Raw genomic sequence first — 26,721 nt, forward strand, 5'->3', positions numbered from 1 at the left:
GACACACTCAGCATCAACTTGGAAGAAAAATGTCAATATGAATATCTTTGCTATTTTCAAAAAACAATCAGACGTGACAGAAGAAATTTTTTCCTGGGACAAATGGTGAATAAGCCTTCTTTAAGATGATCGTCAACTTCTATCTACTGAATAACTCATGTTCCTTCAAAAATTTTCACATGATTACAAAATATTAGAATTCAAGGAAACTTGGAGACCTGGTTCAACCTCCTGATTGTACAGATGAAGAAACTGAAACTCAGAGAGTTTGAGCTGTTTTCCTAAGGTCATTCATGGTGACACTGCAACTAGACTCCAAATATCCAGAATACTAGGCCAGTTTTTCTAGCAAGGCCTTCTAATCTTTTGACTAGATATTATCATATATGCTTATATGATACACACAAGACTAATTTGGGTGTATTTTTTTTTTTGTTGTTGTTGCGGTATGCAGGCCTCTCACTGCTGTAGCCCCTCCCACTGCAGAGCACAGGCTCCGGACGCGCAGGCTCAGCGGCCGTGGCCCACGGGCCCAGCCGCTCCGCGGCACGCGGGATCCTCCCAGACCGGGACACGAACCCGCGTCCCCTGCACCAGCAGGCGGACCCCCAACCACTGCGCCACCAGGGAAGCCCTGGGTGTATTTTTAATTTTATTTCATTCTAAATGGATCAAAGAGACATATAATAGTGAGCAGTGTAATTTGTCTGTTTGGATTGGGGCATTGGTCTAGTCATGAACCAAAAGGAATAAGAATGAATCATAGGCCCAAAGGGACATAAGAACTGTACAGACATTTCCTGATGGATAGTCTATGGACTTACGCATGGATATTGAGAATTAACTATATAGTCATGGTATTAATTAAAATTATTATTTAAAATTAAAGAGTAGTTACTGCTTTTGTTCCTCTTTATGAATGCATTTTGATTTTACTTATAGACAAGCTTAGAAAGGTCCTATTTTAAGCAAGTGGTGTATTGAAAGCACAATGGAGAGATTTTGTGTTTGGATGCATTAGACGTTACATGCAAAAGCAGCATGATGTTAAGAAAAAACAGGGATTTTGAATCTAAATATAAAGGTTCTTCTTATCTTATGCCCTCTCTCTCTAAACAAATTTATCTGCACCCTTGACTTAATTCACATTCTTCTCTGGATGATTTCCAGATCGGGGTCTCTAGCTTAGATATCTTTGTTGAACCACAACCAGTCATCTCAAGCACACCTCAAAGCCAACATACAAACCCTGAACTGCAGTGTTCTTGTTCTATAATCTGTTTGTCACCCAGCGTGCCCCATCTTAGGGAATGCTTCTATTATCCTCTTACTTACATAAGACAGAAACCTAAAAAGTAATCCTTGATACCCCTCTTTTTCACTACTCCTCCCCATTCAATCCTGTCATTTTTACTTCTAAATGTTCTGATTCTCTTCATTTTATTATGTCACCACCACCACCTTCTAAGGCTGACTTGCCATTCTCTGACACCTGGACTACTTCTATAGCTCCCTATCTCATCTACTTTTGCTTCCCTCACCAAATCCATGCTTCACTCAGAAACCAGAGGAATCTTTGAAAGATGAAGATCAATTCAAAATATTCTCTCACTGAAAATCATTTATGGCCTTCCTGTTGCTATCAGAATAAAGACCAAGTTGCTTAACATGGTCCTGTTTAGAAGACCTTAACATGATCTTCTAGTTCCATCTGAATGTATCTGTTCATCTTATATCACACACTCCTTCCCTGGATTCCAGGCACACTGGCTCTCTTCCCGTTTCTTAAACACAGTTTCCGCATTTCATAGATTCCCTCTTCCCAGGAAGCTCTTCTCTTACTCTCCTTTTTCACCAATTCATTCCCACTCATCTTTGACCTGAAATCAAACATAACTTCCTCAGGGAAGAATTTTCCCACTCTGGAGAAAAGATTTGGGTCCTTTATGTTATCATGGAACCACGTGCTTTTCACTCAGAGCTGTTATAACACCTGTTATTTTACATTTATAATTTGGTAGTGGCCTATTTCTCCCCACCTCCAGTAGACTACAACTCCATAAAGGCAAGAGATTATGTATCTTTTTGTTTAATATGCTTGCTTCAGGGCCAAGCATAAGTAGGCCATCAATAAGCACCTATTGAGTGAATGAATAGACAAATTGGGTTTCAATTCCTTCATCTGTAAAATGGGGATCAGTAAAATGGAATTTGTAGATGTTGGTAACAATATTAAAGAGATTGTTTTATAGGCCGAATCACATAACATACTGTAAAAGAGCTTAATAAGTAAGCTATAAGTCATTATTCCATTGTCAAATATTTATTAAGTTGCTAACTTTTAACATATACATTTTGACAAGTGAATTTAAGCTTACTGAAGCTTACTAGAAATGAAATTGTTCCCATGAATTTATTGATATTTACAATTTGGCACTGAAAAAAATCTGAAAACTCTGAACTCTCTTAAAAGTATAGTTATGGGGCTTCCCTGGTGGCGCAGTGGTTGAGAGTCCACCTGCCTATGCAGGGGACACGGGTTCGTGCCCCGGTCCAGGAAGATCTCACGTGCCACACAGCAGCTGGGCCCATGAGCCATGGCCGCTGAGCCTGCACGTCCGGAGCCTGTGCTCCGCAACAGGAGAGGCCAAGAAAGTGAGAGGCCTGAGTATCGCAAAAAAAAAAAAAAAAAAAAAAGTATAGTTATGATGAAGAGGATAATGACGATAAGAATGATTGGCAGCATGTATGGAAAGCTCTCATAAGTACTTTATCCTGCAAGGTACATGATGCTTATTACTCCCAAAACTTGTCCAAGGTCATTCAAGTAATAAGTGGCAGAGACAGATATGTTTGATTTCAAAGCTTATATTACCAACCATGAAATATGGAAGCAACTCCAGAAACTCTTCAAAAGTACACAAAGGCAAGATACATATCTTTGGGTTTATGCACTTCTATGTTTTTCATTTTTAGTATATCACCTTGACTCTCCCTTCATGGAGAATACTGAAACTTTCACATTTTTCTCTTCCATATCCATAGTTATCTAAAATCATATTCATATTTTTCCTTCCCTCCCAACTGAGAGGAACAAGTTACTCTCTTCCTCTCCTTGATAAAATTCCCATTTGCATTTTTGGTACAGGTTGTTGGCTGTTGGTGCCATCTCATTTTGTCAGTTCACCCATCCCTGTTTTCTGATCTTCCCTTCATGCATCTTTCATCTCAGTTTTTAAACATGCTTGAAGCTCTTTTATTTCAACAAACATATGAACCCCAAACATCAAAATCATTTTCTTATCTCCTCCAACTTTGGTGATCTTCTTGCCTTTACTAGCAATCCTATTCCAAGAGGCACAATTTATTTTTCTCCATTTCCTCTTCAAGGCCTTGAAGTATGGCATCCAACTTCACTACCCAAATCTGCTCTTTCTTCTATAATTCTTGTCTTGGTTAATGATGTAATTATTTATCATTTACCCAAATCAGAAAGCTCCAAGTCTTCCTTATTTCCTCTCTCTTTTTCACTTTCTTCTGAAATGTTTCTCAGATCTGTTCTGTAAATTTCTACTGATGCCTTGATCAGGCCCAGACTATTTTTCAAGTAGACTATTTCAATACTTGCATCTATCTAATATCCTTGCTCTTATTCTATTCTTTTTTCAGCCCACCCTTCACAATAATTCACAGAATTATCCCTGTATAAAATAAATCTGATTGTATGACTCCCATTCTTAAAATTCCATGGGCTGCAGTAAAGTTAGTTCCTAGTAATTACCTGACTCATGAGGCCCCAAATGACCTAAACTGAACCACTCTTTTCAACCTTGTCTCCCAGTATAATTCCCTTCTAATATTATATTAAATTACTATTCTCTGAACCTCCATAACTGTGACCATGCTAGTCTTTCTTCCTGGAATGCCATTTTCTCTTTTCTCCATTCAGGAAATTCCTATGAATGTTTCAAGTCAGAATTTAATTGCTTTGTGAAGCTTTTCTTACTTTCCTTGAGAGAATTTGCCTCTCTCTTCCTTGGGGGCATACAGCACTTAATAATTTGATTATAGTATAGAGTATATTGTGTGATCTTCAGTTTGAGTCTTTCTCTCTAAACTGTTTAGAGACAGTCATTATGACCTATTCGGCTTCTTTGATTCATTGCATGCCAATTTCCATGTACACATATTTTTGCTCAATAAATAAACAGAAAGGATACACCATCATCCATCACTTGATTACTTAGTCAGATGTGGAAGTTATAACTGTCTACCTTTTCCATATTCTACTCTGCCTGCTTACAATGCTAGTTAAGAATGGCTTTATCATACATTAATTAATCTCTACAATAAAGAATATAGTGGTTTGGTGCAAACATTTTTGTGGAACATTTTTCCAAGGAAACTGATTTTGAAAGCTAAGGCACTGCCTATTAAGTATTGCTCTTTTTCCTGCAAAACAATAATTTTACATCATGTAGGATGGCAAGTCCTGGTACCTGGTCAAATTTTTATTTAAGCTTCTGATGTAATCCTCTGATGCCAATTTAGAGTTACTATTTTTAAATGAATACCTCCCTTGAACTGCCTTCTAATTCCTTGGGTAATTTCTGCTTATTATTAGCAGTTGAATAGTTGCACCTGTGCACCAGGGTTCAAGAAAACAGCAACCATCTGCCAAGAACTACAGACCTTAGCCCTTGGTCTCTGGTATTCTGACGGTACTGCCTTCTCTAATGGAAGTATCAGTACCTGGTGAACACACTGCTAACACTCAGTCATGGAAATATTAACACCCTATGGCCCACATGAGCTAAATCAAATCTCAATGTGTCTCTGGCTAAAAATAAGCCAAAAGGACGTGGTGAACCTTCAAACAGGATTAAGCAATCAATAATAGCAAAAATTTTCCAAGCTAGTAATGGAGCACACCAGTTCTCAGGAGGTTAAGCCACTGAAAAAATAAGACTATTCAAAGGAGAAAAAATACAGACCTCTGAAGAACTCACCCTGACAACTCACTTAACAAGCATAAACTGTTTGTTCTCAGAGAAGTCAGCTTTTGAATTTAGAGAAGTTGAAAGGTTCATTTCTGGAAACAGCTTGTCCTCAAGTTTATTAATAGTTCAGTTAAACTGAGAGTAGGAGTCATAGGATAAGTACAATGGAAATACTCCAACCTTTTCAGTGACCTGTTTTGATGCATGATAAGGAACTGTTCAATGTGCAAATAAATCCAGTTTCTACTAAGTTCCCCGAATGACGCTTAATAAACAGCTCTCTGCTTTGAAACCAGTCCCTATAACCTCTAAAAATCTGGTTATTCAGAAAAAAAGCAATTACACAGTGAAGTAGAAACATCCAAGCATAAGACAGTAAGTACTGCTATTTACTATAATCAAACTACTTTAGGATAGTTTTATTTACATATTTAGTATGTAAACAAATAGTATGTATTTATGTAGGAAGGCTGTAAGTCATAGTGTTAATATTGCAAGCTCCAAATCTCTGGATTTAACTCTAGCTCCTTAACTTACTAATGTCAGTTGGGCAACTTAACCCCAGTAAGCCTCCGTTTCCTCAATGGTAAAATTGGAATAATAATAGTATTTGCCTGCAGGTTATTGTAGATAATAAAACGAGGTCGTATTAAGGAGCACTAAGTAAAAATCTGATCTTTATATTTAAAACATTAAGTGAATCAAATAGATGTTCAGCATCTCTTTAAGTAGAGAAGGCTCCTATAAACAGAATTATGCTTAGTTATCAGAAACCAGAATATTGAAGTCCATCTAGTGAATCCTCTTATTTTATAAGCAAGAAAACTAATCAGTATTACAGGCTTCATTCTGACAAAGATTTTTGTAAGAAACATTACATGAACTTAACAAAAAATATTAGTTAACACATTTAAATGTCTTTAAAAGAGACCAAGGTACATTTTAATAAAACAATAATAAGTTACCCCCCCTCAAAAAAAACCACCAGTTAGTGCTTTAGAAACGTTAGAAAGTTGTCCCGTAAGAAAATTATGCTTTAGAGATATAGTCATAGTTTTTACCTTTACAACTACTCTTTAAGTATTTTTAATAGTTTTATAGAGATATAAATACCATACAGTTCACTCAGAGTGTACAATGTAATGATTTTTAGCATGTTTCTAGAGTTGTGGAACCATATCACAAAAAGAAACCTCATATCCATTGGCACTCATTCCCTATTTTCCCTCTCCTCTAGCCCTAGGTGATCTCTAATCTACTTTCTGTCTCTATCCATTTGCCTATTCTGGGCATCTCATATATGGATCATACAATATGTGGTCTTTTGTGACTAGCTTCTTTTGCTTAGCATGTTTTCAAGGTTCATTCATGTTGTAACGTATATTAATATTCGTTCTTTCTTATTATTGAATACTGCTACATTGCATGGATAGACCACATTTTATCTATCCATTCATTAGCTGATGGCCATTTGAGTTGTTTCTACTTTTTGGCTATTATAAATAATGCTGGTCTGAACATTCATGTAGGAGTTTTTGAGTGAACCTGCTTTCTATTTATCTTGAGTATTAACTAGGAGTGGAATTGTTGGGTCATATGGTAACTTGATGTTTCATATTTAACAAACTGCCCCATTTTACATTCCCTTGAGCAATATATGAGATTTGCAATTTCTTCACATCCTTGCCAATGCTTATTGTCTTTTTGATTATAGCTATCCTAGTTAGTGTAAAGTGGTATCTCATTGTGGTTTTCATTTATATTTCCCTAGTGGTTAATGATGTTGAGCATCTTTTCATGTGCTTACTGGGCATTTTTATATATTCTTTGGAGAAATGTTGGATCCTCTGACTATTTATTTATTTAAAAAATATTTATTTATTTGGCTGCGCCTGGTCTTAGTTGCAGCACATGGGATCTTCGTTGCCGTGTGCGGGATCTTTGTTGCGGCACGCGGGATGGTTTAGTTATGGCATGCAAACTCTTAGTTGCGGCATGTGGAATCTAGTTCCCTGACCAGGGATCAAACCCAGGCTCCCTGCATTGGGAGTGGCAGTCTTAGTTACTGGACCACCAGGGAAGTCCTCCTCTGACCATTTAAAAATTGGGTTGTTTATTGTTTTGTTATTGAGTTGTAAGAGTAGTTATATATTCTGAATACAATTCCCTTATTGGATATATGATTTGCTAAACCTCTTACTCTGTGAATTGTTACCTTCACTTTTTTTTTTTAACCTTCACATTTTGAGCCAAATTTCGATGAGCTTATCAGTTCAGGAATGACAAAATAATAATTGTGCTAATATTCTAAGTCTTACTTGAGCCAAAAACAACTAGAATTTAGCAAAAAAATTTTGTAGATATTGGCTATTCTTATCTATCTAAATCAGAAAAAGATGTTAGGAGTAAGGTGGAAATGAGAACTTATTTTTTTCCAGAAAGTTCTTGAAACACAAGTATGTACTGTAAATAATTCCAATGAAACCAATCAATTGTTAATTGATTTTCTTATCATAGCATTATTTCATTAATTCATTCACCTGTACAAGGAGATGTAGGAAATAAAGATAATCAATGATTCCCTCAAATAATATAATTTAAATATTAAAATAAAGTAGTATAAATAATCATAATGTATTTTTGATAGTGACTGAGTCAATATTGAGTAATTACTATGTCCCAGGTATTATTAAGCCTTTGAGAAACAGAAACACTATGATGAACTGTTTTGCCTTAACTAGCTCTCAGTCCAACATGGGCAAATTACATGTTTCACATGTTGCATGTAAACACATTGCAATAAAATGTAATTCATAAAGAAACAAAGCACTGTACTAGGAAGATGTGATCAATTTTACTTGGCAAGATCAAGGAAGTATCCACCTATAAGAAGCCTTATAAAAAGGGGAAAAGCTGCAAGCTCAACTAAAAGAAAAATTCTATATCTATCTGTCTGTCTGTCTATCTATCTATCTATCTATCTATCTATCATCTATCAAGGAAGAGTGGGCATCTGGGCATGCAGTAATTAATGGAAGACATCAGAAAACTGAAAAAAATATTCAATGTGAGAGGCACAAAACATGTAGGATTTTAAGATAATTTGTAACTTTTTTTTTTTTTCTTTCTGTGGTACACGGGCCTCTCACTGTTGTGGCCTCTCCCGTTGCGGAGCACAGGCTCCGGACGCGCAGGCTCAGCGGCCATGGCTCACGGGCCTAGCTGCTCCGCGGCATGTGGGATCCTCCCGGATCAGGGCACGAACCCGTGTCCCCTACATCGGCAGGCGGACTCTCAACCACTGCACCACCAGGGAAGCCCGATAATTTGTAAATTTTGAGCTTGGAAGATTGAGCGGAACCTATTAACGCTTACAAATAATAGAAAAAGAAAACACTTTCTCTCCCTTTCCCATGCTAGAAGTTTTATAAAAGACACAAATTTTAAAATAAACCTAAATAAATCCTTTGAAAAGTCCTTTGTGTCACTTTCTCTCCCTCCTTTCTCCTTCATCAGGATCTTGAGAGAGAATTTAGAATAGAACTGGGTGTCACAATTCTTCTCTGACTCTAGAGATTGCAGACTTTCTTCATGGCATCAGTGAGCTGATGCCATCAAGACAGACTTAAAATATCTCTTCTTGGCTTTGAATATGAAACAGAAGCCAAGGAAGAGCTGCTTCCCCAAACCAGAGCCAGACACCACACTTGTTCCCTCATGCTTCTCCTTAACTAGAAGATGACGTCATTGCCCCACCAGATCCCCTACCCCCATGCATTTTATTCTGAGGGAAGATCTGAAGAATATATAAGGGATAGCTTTTCCTTTTATTCTTGTCATCATCATTGGCTTATTAACTGAAAACCTACTGTAAGCAGGGTATTTTGCCAGGCTTTGCATGTTTCAGTAGTAAAAGATATTGTTTTAATTTTTAAGAACTCTTTTCTTTTGAGAGGGGGACAAGTAGAGAATTTTATTTTTCCCTATTCAATTTTTTTTTTTTTTTTTTTTTTGCGGTACGCGGGCCTCTCACTATTGTGGCCTCTCCCGCTGCGGAGCACAGGCTCCGGACGCTCAGGCTCAGCGGCCATGGCTCACGGGCCTAGCCACTCCGCAGCATATGGGATCTTCCCGGACCGGGGCACGAACCCGTGTCCCCTGCATCGGCAGGCGGACTCTCAACCACTGTGCCACCAGGGAAGCCCCCCTATTCAATTTTTTTTGTTGTTATTTCTGTAACAGCAAGTAGACTCTCCATTTAAGATACTATGGCCATTAATTATACTTCAAGTTTAGTACAGAAGACACAATTATATTTTAGATTTGTTTAAAATTTATATTCATAGTTTACATTTATCTAAATTTAATATTCATAGCTACTGAAATTGGAAACAAACAGAATTGCTATTGAATTAATCACATAGTCCTACAGCTTTTCTCTTCAAATTTTTCTCATTAGTAATGTCATGCCTGTCACGCAATTCTTACCTGGAAGTCAAAAGTCCAAGTGCCTCCAAAGGGTGAGAAAATTTCCATCTTCTCAAAATGGTATGCATTTCCGAAACAGTTGTTTCATCCCATCCAGGGGCACTACCCAGGACCAAAGGAAGGGAGCAATTTTCATTATTGCAGTAGAGGCGATAAAACCATAAGTATCTTCTCTTTTCCTCAGAGAGTCTGCAAAACCAGATTGGAAACTGTAATTTACTGGAGTTTGCTACACTAACAAATGTTTGCTGTAAATACACAGTACAAAATGTTAGTCTAGTTCTTTGACTTTTATTTTAGTTTAGTTTGGAAAACAAGTCCTTTATCTTTTGGGGACAGTTTGATAGGTTATTTTATCAGCTTATTTCCCACTAAATTTATTTTTTTATAGAAAAATAAAATGAAATAAACTTCAGTTCAGATAATTCACATTTATTTTTCCTCACTCTTATGCTTGCTACTTTTTAAAAAAAGTCATTTTGGTTGGCAGAGTCTCTGTCTCTTAAGGCAGACCAAGTTTATCTGAATCCTGCAACATGCACTCCTTAGAACAAAGTTGCTTAACCATTTACTTTCTTACATTCTTTATAAATTAACTTAGACCCAAGTGGGCCTGTGGAGAAATGGCATATTTTGAAGACCATATTCCTTCATTTCAAAGTAAGTTTCAATCAGAGTTCAGAAAACTTTTTGCTCTGAACTCTAAAAACAAAGATCTCAATTTATCCCTGGATTCTGGCTCTAAAGTCTCAGAGTTTGCTGGAAGTTTGGGGTTAAAATGCCAGTGAATAGGACTTCCTTAAGTGCTCAAGTGTTCCTCTCTGGAGAGTGGTCCCAACAGAAGATTTAAGTCTAGGACAAGGGTCATTGATTCACTGACAGTTTACCGTGTTTTGCTTACACTCCAGCAAAAGCATTCGAGACCACGGTTCAGCTGAAGGACAGCATTTCTCACATGACAATGACAGCTTTTCAACACTGTCTCCCCCAAACTGATACTCTGTTGCTCAGCTTAAATTAACTAAAACTCCCAAGCAGGATAATAAGAATTATTGAAAGACTTTAAATATCGATATTTCTCTACAATTTCTTCTGAAGCCATCTTCATCTGCAAAGTGAAAGAACTGGATTATAGAGGATGATTTTTGAGGTGCATTTAGTCTTCTTTTCTGTTGTCACTACCTTCCTCACCAGAAAGCCCTGGAAGAAAAAATTCCATAACCAACTTATTTCTATGGTATTAAAACAAGTTATATTTTCCTAACTGAATTCATTTTTTCAATATTGAACAGTGATTTTTTCTCTTTTACCTTCTTTTATTGAAGCATAATTTACATAAAAGGGAATGCATGGCTTCAGTTAATTAAATTTTGCCAAATGCATACATCAAGTAAAAACTACACACTTTTCAAGATATAAAAGGTTTCTTATGCCACCAAAGGCAAGCACTAGTATGATTTCTTTCACTTTAGACTATTACCTATTTTCAAACTTCATATAAATGGAATCATAGAGTAAATATTCTTTTAGTTATAGCTTCTTTCACTCAGTATAATGTTTTTTAAATTACCCATATTGTTGAGTGTATCAGTAGATTATTCCTTTTAATTAATGAGTACTCTTCCTTTGTATGAATATATCACAATTTGCTTATCCTTTTTCATATTTGATGGACATTTGTGTTGTTTCCTGTTTGGGGATATTATGAATAAAGCTGCTGAGAAATTTGTGTGCATGTGTTCATATGGGTATATTTTTCATTTCCCCTAGAAAGTACCAAGGAGGGGAATGACTTGGTTGTATGTCACATTTTTGTTTAACTTTTGAAGAAACTGTCAAACTATTCTCTGAAGTAGTTGTAATATTTCACATTATCATGTGTAGGGTATGGTAGAACCAACTGTACGGCATTCTTGCCCACACTTGATTTTTGCCCATTTAAAAATATTATCCGGCTTCCCTGCTGGCGCAGTGGTTGAGAGTCCGCCTGCTGATGCAGGGGACACGGGTTCGTGCCCCGGTCCGGGAAGATCCCACATGCCGCGGAGATGGCCGCTGAGCCTGCAGGTCCGGAGCCTGTGCTCCGCAATGCGAGAGGCCACAACAGTGAGAGGCCCGCGTACCGCAAAAAAAAAAAAAAAAAAAATTATCCAAGTCTTCAGAGTGTAATTAAAAGCATACTGATCATTTGAAAAGAAATTATACATTCTAACGGGTGTATAATTGTATCTTTATCACTAATTTGGGGAGGACTAGAACAGTCATCTTAACAAAAGGGGTTATTTTAATCAATGACATGATATATCCTTCCATTTACTGAGATTTTCTTTAATTTCTCTTAGCAAAGTTTTGTACTTTTTAATGTAGAGATGTTGATATTGTAAATAGAATTTTGAAAAATAAAATTTATTTTCTATTTTTTACTGGAATACAATTGCATTTTGCACATTAACCTCAAATGCAATGATCTTACATAATCACTCATATGAAAATAGAGTAAGTTTTATTTCTTTCTTTCCAACTTCTATACATTTAACACTTATTTATCTTGCCATAGTGCACTGGCTAGGATTTCCAGTACAACACTGAAGAGGAATATTGAGACAAACATCTTTGCTTTGTTCCCAATTCAGGGGGAAAGCACTCATTCTTGCACCACTTAATACGAGGTTAACTCTAGATTTTTCCATAGATCTAGATTCAATTCAGGAGTTGAAGTCTGAGGAAGTTCCATTCTACTCCTAGTTTTGTGAGTTTTTATCATGAATGGGTGTTGAATTTTGTCAAATTTTTTTTCCAAATATTTCAAGATGGTATGATTTTCCTTGTATATCTTTTTCCATTCTTTTAACTATAATCAAGCTGAATTCTTATTTTAAAATATATGCCTGTAAACAGCATAAAGTTGGATATTACTTTTGTAATGTAGGCTAACAATTTCTGCCTTTTAATTGGGGTTTTTATTAATTTATATTTAACAGAATATTGACATGATTGGGTTTAAATCAACCATATTGTTATTAATTTTTTTGTCCAAACTATTTCTCCTTTTCTCCTGCTTTCTTTTGGATTTTTTTAAATTTAATTTTTGTCATCTTTTTGACTTTTAAATGTACTCTTAAAATTTGGGGGGGTGTGCTTTCTTTCAAGATTATAATATTCTTTTTTCGCATATCACAGCCAACCACAACTAATGTTACACTACCTTATGTATAAGAATCTTAGAACACTATGCTTTTATTTTTCTATTTCTCATTCTTATTGTAGTTGTTACAATTTTATTTTCATATATTGCAAACCCAGCTGTATATTGTGATTTTTGTTTAAACAATTATTTTTTAATAAATTAATAAATGTGTAAAAAATGTGTATTTTTATTATCTACCTACTTTCCCTTTGTGGTGCTTTTCATTTATTCTTGTAGATTTATCACTTCTTTTATCACTTATCACTTCTTTTAGCATGAAATATTTTCTTTAAGATTTCTTATAGTACAGATGAGCTTATAACTAACTCAGCTGTGCTTAGTTGAATATGTTTTAATTTTGCCTTAACTTTTGAAATGTAATTTTACTGGTTATAGAATCTTAAGTTGATGTATTTTCTTTTCCCCTTTCAAAATGCAAGATAATGTTATAATGTCTTTTGGCTTCCTTTGCTTCTAATGAGAAATCCTCAGTTAATGAGTAATCTGCTGAATTATAGTTGTTCCCATGGATGCAATTTGTTGATTTTCTCTGATGTGTTAGAAAAAAAATTATCTTTATCTTTAGTTTTCAGAAATTTGACTATAATGTGCTAAGGTGGTGTGTGTGTGTGCACATGCACACATGCTTGGGATTTGCTAAGCTTCTTGTATCTGTGGGTTGATTTTTTTTTAAATCAAACTTGTAAAATTTTGGCTATTATTTCTTTCAGTTTTTTTTTTTTTTTTAACTTCAATCCCTCTCTTCTCTCCTGTGTGTCCAATACACACATATTATATTACTTGATATTGCCCCACAGGTCACAAGGCTCTATCACTATTTTCAGGTTTTGTTCTTTCTGTACTTCAACACGGATAATTTCTATGGCCCATTCTTCAAGATCACTGTTCCTTTTTTCTTCATTATGCAATCTATTAAGCTTTTCCAGTGATTTTTTTTTTAAATTTAGATATTGTTTTTCAGTTCCTAAATTTCCATTTTTCTACTGAGACTTCATTTGTTCACTCATACATATCTTTTTATTTAAATCCATAAAAGTCTTTATAATAGTTATAAAATATTTGGATCTGTTTCTGTAAACTGCTTTGCCCCATCTTGGGCTATGGTTATATATTCCTGACTCTTCCTATGTCTAGCAATTATTGATTGTACACTAAACCTTTAAAATTCTGCATTTTGCTATCTTTTGAGTGTTGAATGTTTCAATTTTTTTAGTAGTCTGTTTAATTACTAGCAGAGCAGCTTGATCCTTTTGAGGCTTGTTTTTACGATTTGTTAGGCTAGGCCAAGTATACTCCTTAATCTTGGCCTAGAGCACACTTACTCCTAATATGCATCTTTCTGGTTTCCTTATTGAATGCTGGGGTGTGGTGATCTTTCTCTATTATTACTAGTCAGAATTTCTATGTCTCCCAGCATTGGGCAACCTCTAGAATCTACATTTATTTCACATCTCCCTGTAGCAGTTCTTTTGCAATCCCTACAAAATCTCTATCTGCTCAAGAGTAGCTTAGTACTCAGCTAAATATATAAGGGGACACCAATACATATTTCTGTAGCTCCTAACCTGTACATCTTCCTTTTCTCTACTATTATGCTCTGTAAATTCCAGCTTCCTCAGCATCAATAAACTCCGATCTCTGCCTTTTTTTAAAAATCTCAGCAAGACCTGCATGCTCTTCTTTAATTATATCTCCCAGATCTATGGTACAGAAAATGCCTCTGGGCTGAAAGTTACTTTATTCATGGGTTCACATTAAGGCCTATCTGTTCAATTTCTGAGAGCAGTTGTTTCATATGTATTTTTCTTGTGTCATATTTCTTTAATTCAGGAGGATTAGTCTAGTAATAGGTAATCTTCATGGCTAGAAGTGGAAGCATAACTTCTTTCATACCAAATTATTTTATACCTTATGTTCCAGGATTTTCTTTATATCTGACATATTCTTTTAGCTGTCATCAAGAAGGTGTTTTTCTTAGTTTTACAAATATTATAGGTACATTTTCATTGAATTTCATTGAGTCTGAACTTTCTGACTGATTACATTTGATCAATTTGAAAGAAGGAATAATTAAGTCACCAACTAAATGATAAAATGTGGTATTTTGAAAATGAATTTAATCTGTTTCTAACACAAGTTTTATCACATTGAAGGCTGGTCTCCATCTGTTTTCACAGTCCAGAATGAAATTGTACTCTACTGAGTACTGATAATTGTATTTGAGTGGGTGAAACAGAGGAAAATGTTACTTATTTTATAGTATAAGTTATTCTCTTAAATAGAAACTGAAGTCTAAGACCAGTTAGAAATCACTGGGGTTAATTTAAAAACACAAACCTTTAATATTTAAAGGCAGTTACTGTGCTTATTATTTGTTGGTTTTGATATTTTTTGTTTGAATATTTTAAAATTTCAAAGTATAGTATCTTTTTATATATTAAAAATCTCTCATTACAAATATATTAGCCTCTGATATGTGACACACTTGTTAAATGCAAGGTTTTATATTTTTGATTAAGAAGTATAAAAAGATGCTTCACCTAGTTAAGATGACAATAGTCTAGTATAAGAGTCTTTCAACATTTTCAATCCTTAAGGTAATTTTTATACCAAATTCTATGCAAAGGAACTTTATTCATGATAACATTTATTTTACACATATTATTTATCAGGCACAGTGTAGAACACTGAAAATGTAGTGATAAACAAGATAGATAGTTCCTTGTTCTCTCAGTTCTTACAAGATAATAAGAAAAAAACACATTAATAAACAAGGTGATAATAGATTCTGCTAAGTGTGATAACATAAAAGGTAATAAGATAGATTGTAAAGAGAGTAGAACTCCATTAGGTAGAGTGATCAAAGAAGGGCTCTTTGAGAAGATCACAATTAAGTGAAGACCTATAGGGTGAGATGATTCAGTCATGTGAAGAACTAGGAAGGAGTATTTCATGTAGAGGAAACACCAAATAAGAAGGCCTTGAGATGGGAGAGGGAATACAGCACATGTGAAGTATGTGAAGCAAGCGGATGTCACTGGCTTGAAGTGAATGAGGAAAAGTGTAAGACAAGATGAAATTAGAGATCAGGGGAGTAACAAGATTACCCAAAATGGAATGCTTGATCACATTCAACACCTCAGTCTGGACGGTCTCAAACTTATTCCTCCTCCAGAAAATGACTCTAACATCTGCCCAGTTCATCAATTCAAAAACCTTAGATTCTCCATTGACTTAACTTGATTCTTTGGTTTTTTAATTGACTTAACTCCTATTTACTAATAATCATGAAGTCATGTCTTCTCAACTTCCAAATATGCTCCAAATCTAGCCATTACTACCAGTGTCCACTGCCATCTCCCTAGTTCTAGTGACCACGACCTCCTGCCTAAAATATTACATAAGCTACTCTGCTGTACTGCTTGCTTCCACTTACTTCCTCTCCAATCCATTCTTCAACTTGTAGTCAAAAGAATCACTCAAAAAGATTATTCAGATCACATGACTATCCCATTCAAAACCTTTAAATAATTTCTTATTCTTGGAATAAAATGCTTTATTATGTTATATATGTATATCACCATAAATATATGTGTGTGTGTATATACACACACACACACACACACACACACACACACATAAAGAGTTGCTTTCTTAGTTTTATGCTTTTTCCATGTTAGTAATGACCACCATAAGCTGTGGCTTAGATATTACCAAATATTAAAGTCAAATAGTAATTACAAAGAGAGAATTAGTATCCTCTTATAATTCTTCCTGGTCTTTTTTTTTTCCCCAGAGAATTACTGTTTGGCAAAATTTAAGTATTCCTTAGTTACTAATTTAGTGCTATTAAAACATGATTTATTTCTGTTCTTTTTTAATCTGCCATTATAATTAAATTTTGCATTTTCCTGTTTAGTAGGACATTTTCCTGTCCTACTTGAAGGACTGAGCAACGTTTTATCACTGTTAAATGCTGATCTGTATCAGTCTCTGCTTTGTTGTTTTGAACTGAATGATCTCCAATCCTTTTATTTTTCCTTTGACCAAACAAAGTTACTAAATGCCCCAAGGGGAAAAAAAATCTTTAAGAAAACATGAAAAATTACTAATTTATTTCCTAAACATTAGTTGATCATCCAACAGGCATGATTTTAGGAAATGAAAGGAGTTACGTGGGAAGGAAGGTTCACTCTTGAAAGATATGAGTGCTTCTAGTATGACTGCTGGTATCATGAACAGCAGGCAAAATTCCCTCCCAAGAACTGGGTCACTTACAGTAAGGGAGACTGTTTCTGTGAAAGTCTGGCAATATGTTTTAAACATTCTTTTGGTGGTTCTTCAAGATCACTTCTATTCTCTTCAGAATCAAGTTTCATATATTCCCACTCAGTAGCTGGAAAATCAATCTGAAATAAATAAAATGGTTTGCCATGTATCAAACGCCTGAAAAATGCATTATTAATTTAATGATTTCTATCTTATAGAAATTAAAGTAAAATAAATACCCTATATTTTCTGTGCTTTTTTATTATTTAAAAATAATTTTAAAAGAATCATTACACTTTGGACTTGGTGTTTAAATATACATGATATTTGGCAAATCCTCAATTATTTATATAAATGGTATATATATTAGTAGACTGTAACATTATCATAGAAAAAATGAGAAAAATAATAACATATGAACTTTTCATACAGTTAAATGTTACATTTTTGTTTAGTGCTAAAATTACATCCTTTCCAATTTTCATTACTAAGATGTCTTTCTATTATTAAATGATGAAAATTATAGATGGTAATTATACTTTTTTCATATAATCACTTGATAAAATAAAAAGAGTTACTTTATGTTGGTCTTTACTATCTGAAATCTGTAAGTCTGTGAACCACTCTGTGGACATGATAGTGAAATCTTCTCTGGTAAAGATCTGTTTCACGAGTATAAAACCAAATAGAATATTTTTGCTGTGGCTCTATAGTTCAGCTTTATAGACAGAGCTAGAATGCAGGCCTTCTTTTTTCCTGGCTCAACATGCTTTCCACTAAACCATGTTTAAGTGATAATCTGATTCTAGTAAATAAAATGATAGTTAACAAAAAATACAGTTTCCAAGTATGTAAATGAGCTAAATATTTTACTGCCCAAAATATTTGCTTAAGAGTATCATATATTATTTTTCATTTTCATATTAGAAAATCTAAAGAATTTATTTTTCTCTGCTGAACTACCTTAGGTTGTGATCTCAGAGAAAATGGAAGAGTATTATAAGGTAGAATGTGAGATGCAGCTTAATCTATTTGGGCTCTTATTTGAAAAAGTCAGCAATTTTATTCTGTAACCTTTGCAATTTGTTGCAAAATTTGTTTTTGGTATAAATTTGTTATAATTATCAGTTATTATTCCAACATGAAAAAAGAACTGAGTAACAGAAATGCTAAACCAAAGCAATATTATAGTAAATTTTGCCTCTTGACAGAAAGAGTAATCTTGATGCCTTGGAGAGAAGTGCCTGCAGTATTAGCATGTTACACTTTACTCTTTATGTATCCAAATATTTTAAACACATAAAACAAAAATACTAGAAATAGCATTTAATGAGCTAATTCAATTTTATGCTGGTCCTAAGTAAAGGCAGGGTAGATGAGAAACTAAAGGTAGTAGATGAGAATACAGTAGTAGATGAGAATACAGAAGCTCCCTGTGAACAATCCATAATAAATTCTTTGATATATTTCAATTATGAAATTTTTTTTTCATTTCTGATACATGAATGAGGCCCTATACAAACTGCATATCTTCATATATTATGAAGGCAAACAGTTACTGATTCTTGAGCCACTTATAGAAAAAATTAGGATTTTCCCCAATTGTTTCTTGTTCTAATTTTTCACAAAAGAGAAAATCACCCAAAGTATGTGTTAATGTATTTTCCCAAGAACTCTTTTTTTTTTTAACATCTTTATTGGAATATAACTGTTTTACAATGGTGTGTTACTTTCTGCTTTATAACAAAGTGAATCAGCTATACATATACATATATCACCATATATACTCCCTCTTGCATCTCCCTGCCATCCTCCCTATCCCACCTCTCTAGGTGGTCACAAATCACTGAGCTGATCCCCCTGTGCTATGTGGCTGCTTCCCACTAGTTATCTATTTTACATTTGGCATGACTCTTTTTGAATTATGGTTTTCTCAGGGTATATGCCCAGGAGTGGGATTGCTGGGTCGTATGGTAGTTCTATTTTTAGTTTTTTAAGGAACCTCCATACTGTTCTCCATAGTGGCTGTATCAGTTTACATTCCAACCAACAGTGCAAGAGGGTTCCCTTTTCTCCACACCCTCTCCAGCATTTATTGTTTGTAGATTTTTTGATGATGGCCATTCTGACTGGTGGGAGGTGACACCTCATTGTAGTTTTTTTTTTTTTTTTTTTTTTTGCGGTACGCGGGCCTCTCACTGTTGTGGCCTCTCCCGTTGCAGAGCACAGGCTCCGGACGCGCAGGCTCAGCGGCCATGGCTCACGGGGCTAGCCGCTCCGCGGCATGTGGGATCTTCCTGGACCAGGGCACGAACCCGTGTCCCCTGCATCAGCAGGCGGACTCTCAACCACTGCGCCACCAGGGAAGCCCTCTCATTGTAGTTTTGATTTGCTTTTCTCTAATTATTAGTGATGTTGAGAATCCTTTCATGTGTTTGCTGGCAATCTGTATATCTTCTTTGGGGAAAGGTCTATTTAGGTCTTCTGCCCATTTTTGGATTGTGTTGTTTGTTTTTTTGATATTGAGCTGCGTGAGCTGCTTGTAAATTTTGGAGATTAATCCTTTGTCAGCTGCTTCATTTGCAAATATTTTCTCCTATTCTGAGGGTTGTCTTTTCATCTTGTTTATGGTTTCCTTTGCTGTGCAAAGGCTTTTAGGCTTCATTAGGTCCCTTTGTTTATTTTTGTTTTTATTTCCATTTCTGTAAGAGGTGGGTCAAAAAGGATCTTGCTGTGATTTGTCATAGAGTGTTCTGCCTGTGTTTTCCTCTAAGGATTTTATAATGTCTGCCCTTACATTAAGGCCTTTAATCCATTTTGAGTTTATTTTTGTGTATGGTGTTAGGGAGTGTTCTAATTTCATTCTTTTACATCTAGCTGTCCAGTTTTCCCAGCACCACTTATTGAAGAGGCTGTCTTTTCTCCATTGTATATTCTTGCCTCCTCTATCAAAAATAAGGTGGCCATATGTGTGAGGGTTTATCTCTGGGCTTTCTATCCTGTTCCATTGACCTATATTTCTGTTTTTGTGCCAGTACCATACTGTCTTGATTACTGTAGCTTTTTGTATAGTCTGAAGTCAGGGAGCCTGATTCCTCCAGCTCCGTTTTTCTTTCTCAAGATTGCTTTGGCTATTCGGGGTCTTTTGTGTTTCCATACAGACTGTGAAATTTTTTGTTCTAGTTATGTGAAAAATGTCATTGGTAGTTCGATAGGGATTGCACTGAATCTGTAGATTGCTTTGGGTAGTATAGTCATTTTCACAATGTTGATTCTTCCAATCCAAGAACATGGTATATATCTCCATCTGCTTGTATCATCTTTAATTTCTTTCATCAGTGTCTTATAGTTTTCTGCATACAGGTCTTTGGTCTCCTTAGGTAGATTTATACTTGGGTATTTTATTCTTTTTGTTGCAATGGTAAATGGGAGCGTTTCCTTAATTTCTCTTTCACATTTTTCATCATTAGTGTATAGGAATGCGAGAGATTTCTGTGTATTAATTTTGTATCCTGCTACTTCACCAAATTCAGTGATTAGCTCTAGTAGCTTTCTGGTAGCATCTTTAGGATTCTGTATGTATAGTATCATGTCATCTGCAAACAGTGAGAGTTTTACTTCTTTTTTCTGATTTGGATTCCTTTTACTTCTTTTTCTTCTCTGATTGCTGTGGCTAAAACTTCCAAAACTATGTTGAATAATAGTGGTGAGAGTGGACAACCCTGTCTTGTTCCTGATCTTAGAGGAAATAGTTTCAGTTTCTCACCAATGAGAATGATGTTGGCTGTGGGTTTGTTATATATGGCCTTTATTATGTTGAAGTTAAGTTCCCTCTATGCTGATTTTCTGGAAGGTTTTTGTCATAAATGCGAACTGAATTGTGTCAAAAGCATTTTCTGCATCTACTGAGATGATCATATGGTTTTTCTCCTTCAATTTGTCAATATGGTTTATCACATTGATTGATTTGCATATACTGAAGAATCCTTGCATTCCTGGGATGAACCTCACTTCATCATGGTATATGATCCTTTTAATGTGCTGTTGGATTCTGTTTGCTAGTATTTTGTTGAGAATTTTTGCATCTATGTTCTTCAGTGCTATTGGCCTGTAGTTTTCTTTGTGACATCTTTGTCTTGTTTTGGTATCAGGGTAATGGTGGCCGCATAGAATGAGTTTGGGAGTGTTCCCCCCTCTGCTATATCTTGCAAGAGTTTGAGAAGGATAGGAGTTGCTCTTCCCTAATGTTTGATAGAATTCGCCTGTGAAGCCATCTGGTCCTGGGCTTTTGTTTGTTGGAAGATTATTAATCACAGTCTCAATCTCAGTACTTGTGATTGGTCTGTTCGTATTTTCTATTTCTTCCTGGTTCAGTCTCGGAAGATTGTGTATCTTGAAGAAGTTGTCCATTTCTTCCAGGTTTTCCATTTTATTGGCATATAGTTGCTTGCAGTAATCTCTCGTGATCCTTTGTATTTCTGCAGTGTCAGTTGTTACATCTCTTTTTCATTTCTAATTCTGTTGATTTGAGTCTTCTCCCTTTTTTCCTTGATGAGTCTGGCTAATGGTTTATCAATTTTATCTTCTTAAAGAACCAGCTTTTAGTTTTATTGATCTTTGCTATTGTTTCCTTCATTTCTTTTTCATTTATTTCTGATCTGATCTTTATGATTTCTCTCCTTCTACTAACTTTGTTTTTTTTTTTTTTGTTCTTCTCTGATTGATTTAGGTGTAAGGTTAGGTTGTTTATCTGAGATGTTTCTTGTTTCTTGCGGTAGGATTGTATTGTTATAAACTTCCACCTTAGAACTGCTTTTGCTGCATCCTATAGATTTTGGGTCATCGTGTTTTCATTGTCATTTTTTTTCTAGGTATTTTTTGATTTCCTCTTTGATTTATTCAGTGATGTCTTGATTATTTAGTAGTGTATTGTTTAGCCTCCATGTGTTTGTATGTTTTACAGGTTTTTTCCAGTAATTGATACCTAGTCTCATAGCGTTGTGGTCAGAAAAGATACTTGATACGATTTCAATTTTCTTAAATTTACCAAGGCTTGATTTGTGACCCAAGATATGAACTATCCTGGAGAATGGGCAGTAGATGGTGAAGGGAAGACGGTAGATACATTGCAGGCAGGGAATAGTATTCATAAATGCACATAAGGTAAAAGCAGGACAATGCATGTCAGAAACTATAACTCTTTCAGTGTTGCTGGAGCAACACTGTCAGTCAAGGAGTGGCAAGGGAAACAGTGGAGGGGGCTACGTTGTATTGCTCATCCTTAATTCTCTAGGTAGCGCTGAAGAGTATAAATGGGAGAGTGGCAGGTTCAGATTTACATTTTAGAAGGATCACACTTGTGGATTTTGGATTAGAGAATAACAAAACTAAAGCCAAGAAAAAAAACATCTAAACCATTGTAACCTAGGAGGGAACTGTTGAACTAGGGCAGATGAGGTGGGAAATTGTGAGGACAGACATGAGGAACACATGGAGATAAGTTGGCAAAATATATTGTGGACTGAATATGAGTAGCGAGAAAGAAGGAGGAGACAAGTGAAACAGCTCAGTGTATCTGGGGGCATGAACAGACAAAAATAATTCAGGGAGTGAAAGCATTCTGAGAGGATGGTGAGCTCAGTTTGGGATGTGTTATCTTTGAAGCTGTCTACAGAATATCCAGGTGAGAAGCTAGGCAGGCACGTGCTTATATTTGTCTGAAGCTTGTGGTATAAAGGCGTCTGAACTAAAGATACAGACTTAGAAGCGAACCTGCAAGATACTGTAAATAAAACCTTAGGAATGAATGAGACCCAGTAATTCCACTGCTGGGTATACACCCAAGATAAATGAAAACATATGTTCACACACAAGTTTGTATATGAATGTTCATAGCAGCACTATTCTTAATAGCCAAAAGGTGGAAACAATCTAAATGCATATCAACTAATAAGTGGAAAAAGTGTGGTATAGCTATATAATGTAATATTATTCAACAATAAAAAAGAAATAAGTACTGATATATGCTTCAAAGTGGATGAATTTTGAAACATTATGCTAAGTAAAATCATCTAGCCACAAAAGAACACACATTGTGTGATTCCATTTATATGAAATGGGCAGATTAGGTGAATCTACAGAGACAGAAAGTACATTAGTAGTTGTTTAGAGTTGGGACTAGGAAGTGATAGCTAAAAGTTATGAGATTTCTTTATAAAAATGAAAATGCTCTAAAGTTGACATTGGTGACATTAGTTGCACACATCTGTGAAAATACTAGAAAACACTGAATTGCACACTTTAAATGGGAGGATTGTATGGTATGTGAAGTATATCTCAATAAAACTTTAATGAAATTATCTCAGGGAGAATATATCTACTGAGAATAGCAATGGGCAGCAGATGGAATCCCTGAGAACTGGCAACAGTGGGGACTAGCAGAAGAAGAGGAGTCCGGAAAGAAGACAGAGAAGGAATAACCAGAGAGAGTGTGAAGAGAAACCTAGGCCAGCAACAGAGGGGAAGAGTGTTCTGTAATGGGGAAGAGACAGTGCCAAAAATTGCAGAGAGCGCTAGTATGAAGAGGAACGAGAACAAGCACTGGATTTGGCAACTAGAAATTAGCGGGTTGCCTGACAATAGTTCAGTGTGGTGAGGACAAATAAACCAAAATATAGTGAATTTAGATATGAATGAGAAGATGAGTAAGTAGAGAAACATAAAACAAAACAAGAGCAACATTAACTAAAACAGCTCTGCTCTTAGGGCTTAAATTATGAGTCACTCTACTAGATTGTATACAGAGAGAGGGAGGAAGTTGAGGGAGATACAGGCTGATGGAATCATATAACAATTTGTCTCCATGTCTGAACTCAGATCTACTTCACTCTATCCACTGCTTCCAGTCAGCAGCACAGCATGAAAAAAACAAGACTGACTTGAAGGAATCAAGTTCTGTAACATATATCCCTTATCATACTGTGGTGGCAACAGTGTGGCAGTAATTGTCCATCTAATATAGATAGTCAGCAAAGTACAGACCTAAAAGAAGTTGGACAGGCATAGTACTGTACAATTCTTTCATTGCACGCAGGTGAAAATAGAAGGTTAAATGACTTGTTCACAGTCATAAAGTTTACTATTAAAGAGCTAAGACTAGACTCCAGATTTCCTAACTCTCAGCCTGACCTCTTTCCCTTGAGACCCACCCTGACTCCTTAACAACACTGGTGGCAGAACTTGCTTCTAATTTCCTTACCATCTCATAATCTTTAGGTTGAAAATTCTGCTCTAAATTTAGGTGTGTGTAATTAGAGTGGTGCTGGTTATTAAGGCTTTTAACTTTAATACCTTAGTAACTCCTATTTTATTTTGTATATTTCATCATCAAGTAAAAACATCTGAGACATTTCCCTCTATGTCTATACCATTTGAAATTATTTTGTAAAAGCAGATAATTTAACGTTTTTGCATACTGCTGAATTATTTCCATGCCCTCTCTCCTTTTTTTGTCAGATAAATTCTGTCATGGCTCCAGGTCTCTGCTTTGAAATCTATGCTGCTGTCGAATGCTCGAAACTTCGCTTCAGATTCCACTTCCAAGATCTGTGTTCCTAAAGCAGCTGTTCCCTTCATCTGAGAAGAATCAAGGCAAGTCTCATCTGATAGTCTCCCTTACATCCTCCACCCCACCGCTGCTGCTAAAGGCCCAGATACTCATAAATTCATATCCACAAAGTTCTGGCAATGGTCAGACTTGGAAGATTTTGGTTAAGCTCAGGTGGTTTGGATCTGGCAAGAAATAGTCTGATAAGAAATGCACTCATCCTCTCAAAGAAAGTAGCTATCCTGTTACGAGGAAACATCTGCTAATCAGTAAGCCATCAATGCTGAGTGTTAGGATGTTGTGCCGAGATCCACCCTGAACAACCACTCCTTTTTATCATAATGTCCATGGATTCGAAGTGGATCTTTGGCTACTGTCTGGTGGCAGGGGGGACATCCTCCATCCTTCAGAGTGAAAGCCACATTTTTATTAGTGTTATTTTTCTTTACCGTTTTTAACATCTTGCTGTCCATTTTGCTAAACTTTGTCCCTCACACCCCTCAACCCAAACCTGGCAATTTTACGCACCTCTGGACTGCACTAGTTTCCTCTAGTGTAGTGATCCTCACTGAAGGCAAATTTACCCCTAGAGATCATCTAACAATATTTCGAGGCATTTCTGATTATCAGAACTGGGGAAGTGCTACTGGCACCTAGTGGGTAAAAGTCAAGGACGCTGCCAAGTATCCTACAATGCACAGGACAGTCCCCACAACAAACTTATCCTGTCTAAAATGTCAATAGTACCGAGGTTGAAAAATCCTATTCTACAGAATGCTGCCCAGTTTTCCCGATGGAGATGGAAAGTCCATATGCCCTGCATTGCCATGTATGGGAGCGTCCATGTTTCAGGTATCTGATGAATCTTATCACTTATAATCATGGAAAAACGAGGAAAGTGAGAAAAAAATTCTCTGAGTAGAAAGGACCAAAGCCTGGAATCATTAACCACCTTTCATTCATGATTACAAATAGCAGAAAGTAGAGAGCCTTTAAGGAAAAAGAAAGGATTTTTGTTTGCAGTTTCTCCCCTACTATCCAGGTAATTGCTAGTCATTTAGGAAACACACAACAAAAGAAATTTTAAGGAAACATGACACAATGAAGAGGCAGGTGTGAATAAGGTACCAAGTTAATAATATATACTAATGACTGTTTTTAGACAAAGGAAAGAAAAATGAATACGTATAATGAGTAGATTCATGGCAACACTCCATCCCTCTCCTTCATGATTGTGTTTGATACAGAATGGCTTGAAATTGCTATTATGTAAGCTGAGAGAAAAGTGCTTTGAGAATACTGAATGCAAAATAAAAGCAATAGAGATTTTACAAATCCCAGAAGGCTGGAGAAAGAGAAGACTATTAAAATGTGTGATCCTGGAAGAAAATTGTTTCTGTAATTGACAACAAGCTACTTATTAAAGCGCTGTGTGTACTTTAATCTCATAGCCTGACACTTACCTGCAGGGTCACTGGGGATGGCTGACTTATATCCCACACTCCTGGAGCTATCAGTTCTTTGGGAGGCTCACTCTGTAATGTTGTGCTGAATAACACAGACCTGAGAATTGATTTGCTGCAAAAGACAACACATACGGACAGGCAGAAGTCACTTCAAAAGGGAAGCTATTATTATCTATAAATTTCTTTTGGAGTATAAACATAATCAGCTATTTCAGTAGCTTCATTCAGTAGCTAGAAGATAAATACAATATTCCTCAAGCCTAGGTACTGATTAGTGGTTCATTTCTAATATACTGTAGGCATGGCTATGTCCATAGACACCTACATTTATTTTTCACCTAAGAAAATTGTTTCCACAATGGTTTCTAACAGGTAGCATTTACTCTTAATTTCCAACAATGTTGATTACAAGATGGGACTAAGAATCTCAAATTTATATTCGTAGAGTTATGACTCCCTTAAATCAATAAAGATGTTAACTCTTTTTTTTTTTTTACATCTTTATTGGAGTATAATTGCTTTACAATGGTGTGTTAGTTTCTGCTTTATAACAAAGTGAATCAGTTATACATATACATATGTTCCCATATCTCTTCCCTCTTGTGTCTCCCTCCCTCCCACCCTCCCTATCACACCCCTCCAGGCGGTCACAAAGCACTGAGCTGATATCCCTGTGCTATGCGG

The 26,721-nt window shown here is 35.8% G+C and overlaps 1 protein-coding gene across 2 annotated transcripts in view; it reads right to left on the bottom strand.

Moving 5' to 3' along the window:
* PIK3C2G (phosphatidylinositol-4-phosphate 3-kinase catalytic subunit type 2 gamma) overlaps positions 1-26,721 on the bottom strand; it is a 353,351-nt gene that overhangs the window by 245,108 nt on the left and 81,522 nt on the right. For both annotated transcript variants that reach the window (XM_065887110.1, XM_065887109.1), the window contains 3 exons: positions 26,035-26,149; positions 16,975-17,105; positions 9,489-9,677 (listed from right to left, as the gene is read on the bottom strand). In XM_065887110.1, coding sequence (XP_065743182.1) covers positions 9,489-9,677; positions 16,975-17,105; positions 26,035-26,149 — 435 coding nt within the window. The remainder of the gene's footprint in view (positions 1-9,488; positions 9,678-16,974; positions 17,106-26,034; positions 26,150-26,721) is intronic.

Source organism: Phocoena phocoena, chromosome 11 (genome assembly GCF_963924675.1).
Source record: "Phocoena phocoena chromosome 11, mPhoPho1.1, whole genome shotgun sequence".
NCBI classification, from domain to species: domain Eukaryota; kingdom Metazoa; phylum Chordata; class Mammalia; order Artiodactyla; family Phocoenidae; genus Phocoena; species Phocoena phocoena.